Source organism: Sinocyclocheilus grahami, unplaced genomic scaffold (genome assembly GCF_001515645.1).
Source record: "Sinocyclocheilus grahami isolate Dianchi unplaced genomic scaffold, SAMN03320097.WGS_v1.1 scaffold58.1, whole genome shotgun sequence".
Lineage (NCBI taxonomy): Eukaryota > Metazoa > Chordata > Actinopteri > Cypriniformes > Cyprinidae > Sinocyclocheilus > Sinocyclocheilus grahami.
Window position 1 is genome coordinate 1474354 of NW_015505237.1, and position 11974 is coordinate 1486327.

At 37.0% G+C, this 11974-nt stretch overlaps 1 protein-coding gene and 1 long non-coding RNA gene across 3 annotated transcripts in view; both read left to right on the plus strand.

Annotated features, from left to right (window-relative positions):
- The window catches only part of LOC107584277 (KH domain-containing, RNA-binding, signal transduction-associated protein 1-like), a 19267-nt gene extending 11783 nt beyond the window's left edge, over nucleotides 1–7484 (plus strand). Inside the window, exons 8-9 of one of the 2 annotated variants that reach the window (XM_016270834.1) lie at nucleotides 5158–5216; nucleotides 6235–7484. In XM_016270834.1, the coding sequence (XP_016126320.1) occupies nucleotides 5158–5216; nucleotides 6235–6344 (169 nt within the window). In that variant the 3' untranslated portion in view covers nucleotides 6345–7484. The remainder of the gene's footprint in view (nucleotides 1–5157; nucleotides 5217–6234) is intronic. The other variant, XM_016270835.1, reaches the window with a different exon arrangement.
- A 250-nt stretch (nucleotides 7485–7734) lies between these two features.
- On the plus strand, nucleotides 7735–10274 carry LOC107584278 (uncharacterized). Its single transcript, XR_001609120.1, has 2 exons — nucleotides 7735–8526; nucleotides 8868–10274. It is a non-coding gene; the product is annotated as an uncharacterized lncRNA (long non-coding RNA).
- Nucleotides 10275–11974: the final 1700 nt, after the last annotated feature.

Consider the following 11974-nt stretch of genomic DNA (forward strand, 5'->3'; position numbering starts at 1 on the left):
CAGTCTCACGTGCGCACAGCAAGCAGAGTAGTTTAGTTTTGAGTGAAAACAGGGCGGAAAAGCTGGGAGGTTTTAAAAGAGTGCTAAGGGAATTATACAAATGGATATATGAATGAATTATATACATGTACCTCTAAAGGGTTCTGACTGTCTTCAGAAACGATTCGATGGCATTTTGTTTTCATCTTCGCTCCATGTAATACCTAAAGGAAGTGTTCTTAATCGCAATGCTGCTTTGTCCACGGAGTTTACGGGAAAATTCAGTTTTTACATAAGCGCCACCTGCTGTCAGAGAGTGGATTTACAGAGACTTATATTTACATTCAGTCTGTGTGCAGTTTCTGTCAGGCCAAAAACGGACTGAATTTGCATGCCTTGCTGTAAATTTTGACCGGTTGATGAAAAACAAGCTTATGTGGATTCTACACATTTAAACAATTCAGATAAGTTATCTAGAATTATTTATGGAGCAGATAAAATACATATAATCATTTATTAATCAATTATCATTTTGACTTCTATCTTTTCTTAATTTAAAGGCTGAAGTGTGAGGTTTACTTTTTTATTAAACTTTTTCAAAGCTTTATTTGAACATTTACATTAGATATTTCAACATGCTATTAAACTGTTGGCAGTCAAGTTGTCATTTAAAATCCGAACATCATTGGTACTGTTATTGTTTTAGTGATTATGCGAACAGAGTCATTTTATTTATTTATTTTTAAATTTTTTTTAAATATAATACTTGGTTTAGTAATTTGTGTCTGTACTTTTTTTAACATCGCCAGCACATTTTAACAATACCGTGATAATACTGATAACTGTGATAATTTTGGTCACTATAATCGTGATAAATTTTCGTTCCGTTACATCCCTAACTCATACTCCCTTTTATGAGAAAATCGGCCAAACATATCAGCCAAAAAAATATTAATATATTTATTTAGATTGGCATTAAATATTGGCCATCCACTGCCCTGATTTCTAAATATTGGCATTCGCATCGGCCAGAGAAAAACATATCGGTCGACCTCTATTGCTGACACTTAAATTTAGGCATTATTTATGCATTATTTTATTTATTTGTAAGACTTTTTTATGACTAAATTTGGTAATGGGAGAGTAAAAATATTTTTAAAACGTACACCGTTCAAACTAGGCTGCTTATGTTGAAGTGTTTGGGATGTGGCTTTTAATGTGAGACCTTTTTTGTAATCAGGCTCTCAAAAAGTATTTAAAAATTTGGATATAGATTTATCGGCCAACATATCGGTTATCAGCTTTCAAAAATAAAGAATTATTGGTTATCGGTATCGGGCAAAATTTTCATATCGGTGCATCCCTACTTAAATTGTTTTGCCACTTTTCGCACTTGTTATTAGGAGTGTGCGATATTGACAAAAACTATCTTGATATTTTATCGATAACGATAATTAGACAATATTTTGCTGAGTGTGTTATTGTGCTGCTATCTTAAGGGCTACCGTGGACAGCTGACTCCTAAAATGGCATTTAGATGTATTTGCACATTTTAATGCAGGACATGAATGCATTTAACATGCAATTACAAATGCATAAACAATGTTTTGATATATTAAACAAAACGTTGAATACTGATATTTGAAACTATTTAAATAATGAAAGATACTTTGAATGTGAAATTAAAACCGCTAGTAGGTGGCAGCAAGTCACTTTTAATAAGTGAGTCGTTGCGATTGAACCAAATCATTTAAACAGTTGATTAATTCAGGAACGAAACGCGTCATTTTGCTCTGAGACGCAAAACAGTGCTGTGGCTGTGTTTGGAATTATTTTTGTTGTCAAAATAGAGCAAAAACAGGCAATATGGTGTCTATAATGCAAGTCTCTTAATTAACTTCTTGTTTTTTGAACTGTTGTAAAAAATCAATATTACGTTTGTAATCATTGGGAGAAATTGCATTTGTGCAATATTGATTAACTATATGATCTAGGGCTGTGCAATTAATCGCATGCGATTGTCAGTAAAGCCGGTCCCGTGATTAGTAGTAAATCTCCATCACCTGCTTTCAGATTGAGCGGCATTCACTACACGGAGCTGTAGCTCACTGACAATTAGGCAATATCGTGTTCATAATCGCAGATGAATCGCATTCTATTATGAACGCGATATCGCCTAGCTTGTCAGTGAACTACGGCACTGTGTAGTGAATGCCGCTCAAAGCTGGTGATGGAGATTTACTACCAATCACGGAACCGGCTTTACTGACGAGATGCGCATGACATTCGAATGCGATTAATTGCACAGCCCTAATATGATATACATTTTCTGTCCCCATATCTTGAGTTTTGTGATCATTCTAAATGTATTTTAATTTAATCATGCAGTGACAGACTAGACTTCACGTCTAGTCTTCACGTAATGTGTGCGTGCCATAGACTGTATAGGTGCGTGCACTCTGTAGTAGGGATGTGCGCGACGACTAATTTGACTGTAGTTTAAACGGAAGTTTTGTATCCGACTAGTCTAAAAGCAAGAAAACCCCAAAAGATGGTAAGAAAAAAAAAAACTGTGCGCGTATATAATAGCCTACATTTGAAATACTTAATCTATGAATCACTGTCAAATCCCTCAATGAATTCCGCTAAAAATAGGTCACAATTATGCCGTTTGCTTGCCTCGCATTATCATTTAATTTTAAAAAGAAAAAAAAAGAGCACACACTCAATGTCAGCCAATGCTTATTTATTAAAATCAGCTGTGAAAATGCAGAACAATGGAGAATCAATCAATAGCCTGACAGAATTCTTCATCTTCATATAACGCTAGCCAATATATTAAAACACAAGTCAAAAACAATAGGAAATTTTATGAAGTAATAGCCTACATGAAGTATGTTTTTAAAAGCTGTTATAATGCTATATCATCTAAAAACAAAACGAACAAAAAGAAAGACAGGACCTGGAGACGCAAAACAGTGCTGTGGCTGTGTTTGGAATTATTTTTGTTGTCAAAATAGAGCAAAAACAGGCAATATGGTGTCTATAATGCAAGTCTCTTAATTAACTTCTTGTTTTTTGAACTGTTGTAAAAAATCAATATTACGTTTGTAATCATTGGGAGAAATTGCATTTGTGCGATATTGATTAACTATATGATCTAGGGCTGTGCAATTAATCGCATGCGATTGTCAGTAAAGCCGGTCCCGTGATTAGTAGTAAATCTCCATCACCTGCTTTCAGATTGAGCGGCATTCACTACACGGAGCTGTAGTTCACTGACAATTAGGCAATATCGTGTTCATAATCGCAGATGAATCGCATTCTATTATGAACGCGATATCGCCTAGCTTGTCAGTGAACTACGGCACTGTGTAGTGAATGCCGCTCAAAGCTGGTGATGGAGATTTACTACCAATCACGGAACCGGCTTTACTGACGAGATGCGCATGACATTCGAATGCGATTAATTGCACAGCCCTAATATGATATACATTTTCTGTCCCCATATCTTGAGTTTTGTGATCATTCTAAATGTATTTTAATTTAATCATGCAGTGACAGACTAGACTTCACGTCTAGTCTTCACGTAATGTGTGCGTGCCATAGACTGTATAGGTGCGTGCACTCTGTAGTAGGGATGTGCGCGACGACTAATTTGACTGTAGTTTAAACGGAAGTTTTGTATCCGACTAGTCTAAAAGCAAGAAAACCCCAAAAGATGGTAAGAAAAAAAAAAACTGTGCGCGTATATAATAGCCTACATTTGAAATACTTAATCTATGAATCACTGTCAAATCCCTCAATGAATTCCGCTAAAAATAGGTCACAATTATGCCGTTTGCTTGCCTCGCATTATCATTTAATTTTAAAAAGAAAAAAAAAGAGCACACACTCAATGTCAGCCAATGCTTATTTATTAAAATCAGCTGTGAAAATGCAGAACAATGGAGAATCAATCAATAGCCTGACAGAATTCTTCATCTTCATATAACGCTAGCCAATATATTAAAACACAAGTCAAAAACAATAGGAAATTTTATGAAGTAATAGCCTACATGAAGTATGTTTTTAAAAGCTGTTATAATGCTATATCATCTAAAAACAAAACGAACAAAAAGAAAGACAGGACCTGAGGTGATTAACAATTCCTGCACTTGAAAAAACGCTCTCTGCAGAAACTGAAGTCGCAGGCATGCAGAGATAACTAAAAGCAAGCCAACAGAATTTCGGAAAGCGCCTGGACATCCCTCACCACCACCGAAGTGGGTCTTCGTTAGAGGAATAGACGGCGCGGAAGGGATCGCAGCGGCGGGTTGTAGTGAATGACGTAATTGACATTAGCTGGCTTTGGCTAGTCTCTAAGCTAACGCCTACGTGCCTGTATTGAATATGATTATGCATAGCTCCAGTAGAGTTATTGTAAGCCAATTTGACATTACACAGTTTACACACAACTTTTCCGTTTCCTTCTAATTCAAAATAATCCCACACCTTGCTCGTCTTTCACGTGGTCACTTTTGAGCTCACCACAACTGACATGAAGAAAACTCATGCGAGGTCTGAGGTAAAATTGAAGTTTACGCCCAGATACACTTTTAAAAATAATGTATTATTTTTCAAATGTTTTATTTTAACTTATTTCAAATGTTTTAAATGTAACAATGGTAATTTGATGGTAACATAAAATGATGGTAATTTGAATGATGATTTTTTTTTTTATTATAATTTATAAAAAATGTATGTAATTGACTATTGTTTTCAGTGTCGACTTGTAGGAGCTGTACCGTTTAGTCGACTAGACCCACACATCCCTACTCTGTAGGGGTGTTTTGAATGGTTTTTGCAAAATACTCGACAATGTCAAATTGCACATCGTTAAAACAACAATTACGATATTATCACAGATTATATATATCGCCCACCCCTACTTGTTGTTAATGTATTTTGAATGCAAAAGGCACTTAAAAAAATAGTTGATTTGTTATGCATGTTTATTAAATACAAGTTTTGTAATAATTGTTCCGGACCTTTGACATGAATGAAAATTCAGATTTGGACCTTTGAATGTAGACATTAAGAACCCTGGCTTAGTTTATTTTAGGAAATTCAGGCCAGGTTCTCTTGTGTAAGAGTTGTTCATTTGAACAGGGTTTGTGCTTGCATATTTTTTTTCAGAGAACCAGAATACTATGACTATGGACATGGAGAGACACAGGAGGGCTATGAAAACTACGGTAAGTTTAGTTTTCTGGTCATTTAGTTCCCAAACCTTCATCTGTTGCTGATGGTTTCAAACATTTATTATAGTTACTTCAAGGGTGTGGACTGTTACAATCGATAACACTGGTGTTGCTGAACAGAACAATTCCTGTATTTCAAGATGTTTACAGAAGTGTTAATACCTACGAGTCCTGGCCAATGTTATATTTATATATTTGAAAATAAAGCCTGTCACACAGGCTGTGTCTGAAATCGCATACTGTCTAGTAGGTATTTGCTTTGAGACTTTGTTACTGTTGAAGTACATTCTATTTAGTATGAATGACTTCTTGAATACTATGAATTTGGACATACTACACTTGTCAGGTACTCTGACCTACTGTATATTATGGAAGTAGCCATATCTGGATGCAGCACATAGTTTGATCCATAGCATAGATGTTCACAGTTTACTTTATACTTTTATTACAAGTGCCCTACCAGCAATGTTTTGACTTATTTTTAAATGATTCTTGTAAATTTGCGTTTATAACCATTCTAATACAGATTTGGTGGGGGTTAGTGAAGATCATTTACATTTTTTTTTAATATTTGAAAATAAAGCCTGTCACACAGGCTGTGTCTGAAATCGCATACTGTCTAGTAGGTATTTGCTTTGAGACTTTGTTACTGTTGAAGTACATTCTATTTAGTATGAATGACTTCTTGAATACTATGAATTTGGACATACTACACTTGTCAGGTAATCTGACCTACTGTATATTATGGAAGTAGCCATATCTGGATGCAGCACATAGTTTGATCCATAGCATAGATGTTCACAGTTTACTTTATACTTTTATTACAAGTGCCCTACCAGCAATGTTTTGACTTATTTTTAAATGATTCTTGTAAATTTGCGTTTATAACCATTCTAATACAGATTTGGTGGGGGTTAGTGAAGATCATTTATTTACATTTTTTTTTTTACGTTTTTGGTGAGCTATAGTTTGCTTGCTGTTGCTTTACCCACTTGCACTGTGTTTGATCCAGCAGCTCAAGATGACTGGAACGGGACACAGCGCCCTGTTGGCGGTGGAAAAGCTCCCACTCAGAGACCGACTAAGCCTGGGTTAAGGGAACACCCATATGGACGATACTAAGTCTGATTAGTGGAACATCACCCAACGCGTCGCCATGACAACTGTCTCCCATGGCAGCTCACGCTTTAAGCTACCCGACAAAAGTAATTGTCCGTTTGTTTTTTTTGGTTTTGTGTTTTTTACTCCGGACTTTTTTTAAAGAAACTCGACAGAACGGCATTTGAATGCCTCAAGAATCAACATAACCTTTAGAAGGATTAAAGTTTAAACATGGCTGTTTTTTTGTTTTTGTTTGGTTTGATTTACTTTTGTTTTTGCCAATATCTCTTCCTCTGCTCATACCTACCCTTGCTTTTTTGCATTTGTCCATGGTAAACGTTTGTTCCAATGATTGGAAAAAGTATTTAGCTGAAAGGTAAAGCCTAACAACTGTACAGCCACTTTTTATGCGTCTCAGGACACCACTTTAATTTGTGTTACCTTAAAAACTCTGCTGAGGTGCAGTTGCAGATTCCCATGTAGGCTACATTTCAAAATTCTGTTTAATACTAGCATATCAAAAAGACCCTAAACGTAATGTATGTTTTGTAATGAGTATAAATTACTGAAATGCAAAATGTCTTTAATGGTATTTCCAACAGCCATTGATTATTCCTCATTTGATTTAAATAGTCTTAAAAGCTGTAAATGTAAATTTAGACCTCAATATTTTTCCTTGTATCTTTAGAGTTTTGAAATATAGCCCAATTAGACGCTGTTGAGATGGAATGTCCTCAAATCCTTAATTTGTTAAAATAAGATGTTACTTTTCAAAACTGTTCTGTAGAATAACCCATGTTTGGCTACTTATGTTTAAAGGGAAAAAAATATATCATCAAACAAGTCAGATTATCATGGATGACACCATGCTATATAAACTGCATGCACAAACTGCTTAAAAAGGATTTGGACAACAATCTCCACAAGGGTCATCTCTTTCTTATGTAAAGGGATACTGCAGCTAAAACCGACTCTATTGTACATAATTTAAAAAAGGAAAGAAAAAAACAACCCACATCCAAACTGTACTTTACTGCCATTTAGTATTTGTATCCTCTCCATAAAATGCAGAATGACTTGTGTAAACTTGCCTAAATAGGTAACTAAATCTGTCCAAAACATGTTTTGCAGCAGATGTCAATAAAGCCTAGATTGTTTTTTTATGAAACTTTAACCTGGTTTATTTTTTTGTCTTCATAAAATCTGAAATGGCCTTTTAAATAACTCATAACCTTCGGTTCCAACCTTTCTTCCTCTTCAAAAACAGATTTTAAATTTAAAACAATGCATGTAGTCTGAAGACGTAAACTACACTAAAGGAGTCTGTTTAAAGTGTTTGATTTGACAATTAAAAGCACACCTTTAATGTTTCTCTCTCTTTTTATACTTAAAAAGGACCCTAGAGGTAAGACCTGTGCTCTTTAAAATAACCTGGATAGCTTCCTAATGTCTATAGAGAGAACTAAAGCATTCGATGCTTGGGTATGTATTAAACTTTTCTTGAATGACATTTTATTTTTGGTCTCAGAATGGGAAATGTATTACAGCCTGAAATAATTTGAATTTAAAAGTTAAGTTATGCAGGGGCCATATTTGTCAAGACTGATGCAAAGACAAGTTGGCTGCTTTTAGTAAAGAGGACAGGAGAGGACTGTTAAACTTTAAGTGCAGCATTGTAAAGGTAACCCTAACCCTAAATTTGTACACGAGTAGTGTTACATTTATATACTTAAAACTGTTTGGTAACAGCGTGCAATGATTTAAAAGATTCAATCGTTTAAAAACATAAGTAAAGTGGAAAAATATATATATACATCTATACAAACACGCAGTAATAGATTTTGCTTATAATAATATTTCTGTACTAACATTTCAGAGCAGAATTATAATGCAACTCATGCTAAAAGTGCTCAGTGTCAAATCTTGATCCATCTATGTTTGTAATGCTGCTCCTGTTTTTTTTCTTTTGCGATTTAATTGTTTAACGTATTGAAAAACTCAAATGTCCTACCTGAAAAAGTTACCTGGAAAAGCTTGAGTTGCATGACTCAAACTTGGCAGATTGCATGAGCTTCCTCAATACAAAATAGTTTATCATAGCAATGTTTGATTGTTCGCTCATAGCATTCTCTCTTCCCTAGGTCGTGATGCCTAGCAATTCCTGGAAATGGAACATTTAATCGAATGTCAGACCTCTCCTCAGGTCAGTTATCTTTTCCACTGAAAACATGCATCAATGCTCGTCAATTAAGAGTTTTGTTACTTTTGTTTGTTCTATGTAGTTTTAGTCTATCTTAATTCTGATGAGTCAAAGCTTTCCAAATCTGCATGTTCTGCAAGAAGCGCTAAATGGCACAAAGTTGCACTGCCCTAATGGGCTTGCTTCCGGTTTCCACTATAGACCCAGCTCTGTAATTACTGGTAGCTCCAGTGGCTTAATGTGATGAATGGACTCATCATGGAAGATGATTTAGATGCCTTGGAGTTGTGTGTGTGCTCTTCCCTCTTGCTTGCTTTGCTGATCGACTTGTAATTCTCCTACAGGAAAAGACAAGCATTTGTTTGCAGTGTAAGGGCAATCTTACCTTTGAACACCAGCTGCCTTTAAGGAACCATGGACAGTCTGACTGAACAGTTTGGAATGGCAGAAATCGATAGTCCTGTCAGCTAACGTTTGATCCAGCAACCTCTTAATGGGTTAAAGTGGAAAAGTCTTGAGCTGTTGATGCTCGTTTATGTTGGCTCTCCAGTCATAATGCAAGGTCACTTTCTCTGTACTGAAAGTTTCTCTTTACTGTTCACCTCATCAAATGCTTTCTAAGCACAGTTTACTTTAAATGTTCATCTTTAAATTGACTACTACTGCTCATGTTGGCCAAAAAAATCATTTTAACAAGCTAAAAAAATTCTGTCGGGGCTCTCCAGACGTCTACCTCAGACAATACTCCAGTGCTTTATTCTGCAAGACAAGCATGTCTTTCCCGGTTCCTCGCTCGGAGGAACGTACATGCTAATTTGGAGCTGTCCGGCCTCTATCTCTTAGCACAGACTTTGTCCGTTAATTGCCATGGTAATTTTCATCGTGCTCTTGAGTAGATATGTTTGAATGGGTTTATGCTGCTGGAGCTCTCTTGCAGTTTGTATGAATCACAAATGAATCTTGCGTCTGATGAACCAAGCACAAAAAGCTCCAGGGATTTGCAGTGTAGCGTAACGGTTGATCTAAATCATACTAATGTTTTTTTTTTTTTTTTTTACCTTCTGGATAAAGGTCTTACTTGCCCTAATTGAGAGCTTTCCATAAATTCTGCTTTGTTTTCTAATCCTCGCTGTTTTTGGCACTGTGCATGTGTTGCTGTCAGTGTATATTGCTGTAGCTTCCATCTCTTGCTCATCTCCACCCCCAACACGCATAGGATTCGAGCCCAATTACCGCCGCTGACAGTGTGTCCGTCCCCCCGCAGAGCCGCCACTGGTTGCCGACTGGCTAACAGGACTAATGCCTTATTGCATTAAAGACAAATCAGTCCTCGGCACAGATTTTAATAAGTATTAGCCACTGCTCAAGTGCCATCGAACAATTGGAAATGGGTGCACGTGGGTAGGAGGTTGACCGGTTTGTATGTAGACTTCACTGTAATGAGAAATCGCAAAAGCAAATAATGGAAATATTTAATTCATTTCCCAGACAGATGCTTAGGGGGTAAAGAAAACTACTCTCAAGGAGGAGGAAATGTTCAAACCCACTGCAAGGACTTAATGGGTCTTTGTTTACACGGTCATATCTGTTTGCGTTGGGCATGCGTGGCCTACAGCTGCTGGGGGAATGCCTCTGGGGTAATGTGCAAGGTCTGAAACTGGGGGATTGTGGCTTGGCAGCTCTTTCCTCTTAACACACATCATGCATGCTGAAAATAGGAAGCATGGCTTTGCGAATGCAAATGAAATGCAGAACGCTTGCTTATTCTACTTACTGACTGTCTGTCTTCCTGCATGGTTATTTTGCTAGTTTCACACCTAACCAGTACACTCCAGGGAGTCAGGGTTTTGAGTGCACGGGGAGGAGTTGTGACGGTTTCTGGCTCGTGTCCTGGAGAACCGTGGCCGCTGGCCACCTCCTTTAGTGTGAAATGCTGGTAATAACTAAGCCTCCTAAAGGTCTCTCTGAATGTGCTGTGATGAAAATGAATTGAATCCATCCATGTGGAATCTGGCTCGAGTAATCCGTAGCCCTCCAGGACTAAAAATTGGACACCTCCACCTTGGCTGTCGTTGAAGTAACATTCCATTGCATGTTTTCCAACATCCACACAAGCCGACGCACCTAACACAATGTCGGGAAACCATGGGAATTGCTTGGGATTAGTGATGAAATACAAGTGCCAGGAGTCTGAATACTTTTGTTTTCCTAAGGAGATTGATGAGCCTGCATTTACAGTGCAACTAAACTGGATTTGAAATTATTGAAGTGCCTAGCTGTTGGCCTTATCTCCGTAGAAGCAAACTAAAGCCTTTGGGGTCAGAGAAACCGTTTGGTGACTTAAGGGAGCAGACAGAATTTTTCAGTCATTCAAACTTGTTTGGTAGTTGGTGCATCCAAGAGCACTCACACACAGTCTGCATATTATGTTTGACTACAATGAGAATACTTAACTTCACAGATGTTTTTACCTGTTTTGTAATGTCAAAAATAAAAAGAAACTGAATTCAAGAAGTGGCTCCTATGTGTCTCTTTCAAAGTTTGTCTTCATGTCTCTTGATAGCTTGTTCTCCTCAGGGTTTCAGAATGGACTACAATGGACTCAAATACAACAATGGTTTACAGTAAAATAAATCCGTCTAAAATATATACTGCAGTAACTTGAATGCTATAGCAAGAAGCAATGCACTCAATTAGCTACTGTCTTTATCAAATGCTACTGTAATTTTACTTCATTTTCATTTTAGGTGTCAGTGGCTCCCTTGTCTTAATTTTTTGTGTTTAGCTATGAAATCTTTGTGCTGTAAAGCAAAGGTCTTCGTCCTTGTTTTTGGAGAACCACTGGCCTGCAGAGTTTAGCCTCAACCCTATTCAAACGCACCCGAACCAGCAAATCAAGGCCTTCAGGATCACTTGAGAATCATAGGTAGGTCTGTTGAAGCAGGTTGCAAATAGACTTTGCAGGATGGTTGGGCTGTATCCAGCCCAATACTAATATAGTATCCTCGAATGAAAACGAGTGAGTTGGGCAATTGAACTTTCTGGTAATAAAATTTCATGGGTGTTCTCTATTGGCCAGCGATTGAGTGTACGTCGATTGTACACATAAATGAGGTGCATTATGGGATTGAATGAGTACGCTCAATGTCCACACTGGTTTTGGACATCACTATATAAATGGATGTCCCCTTAAAGGTGGGGTAAGCGATTTCTGGTAGCCAATGTTGACATTTGAAATCACCAAAACAAACATGCCCCTACCCCAAAAGGATCTCGCCCCTATTTTGATTGATCTGCCCCACACATACGTACGAAACCCAGGCAACGATTAGTTCTGTGAAACAAAACAAAAATGTTACAAAAGAGTTATTTGTTCAGACTCCGTTGCAGCTTTAAAGGGAAGGAAAAGTGAAGGCAGGTCAGAATTAATAGTAGAATTATTAGTAACACT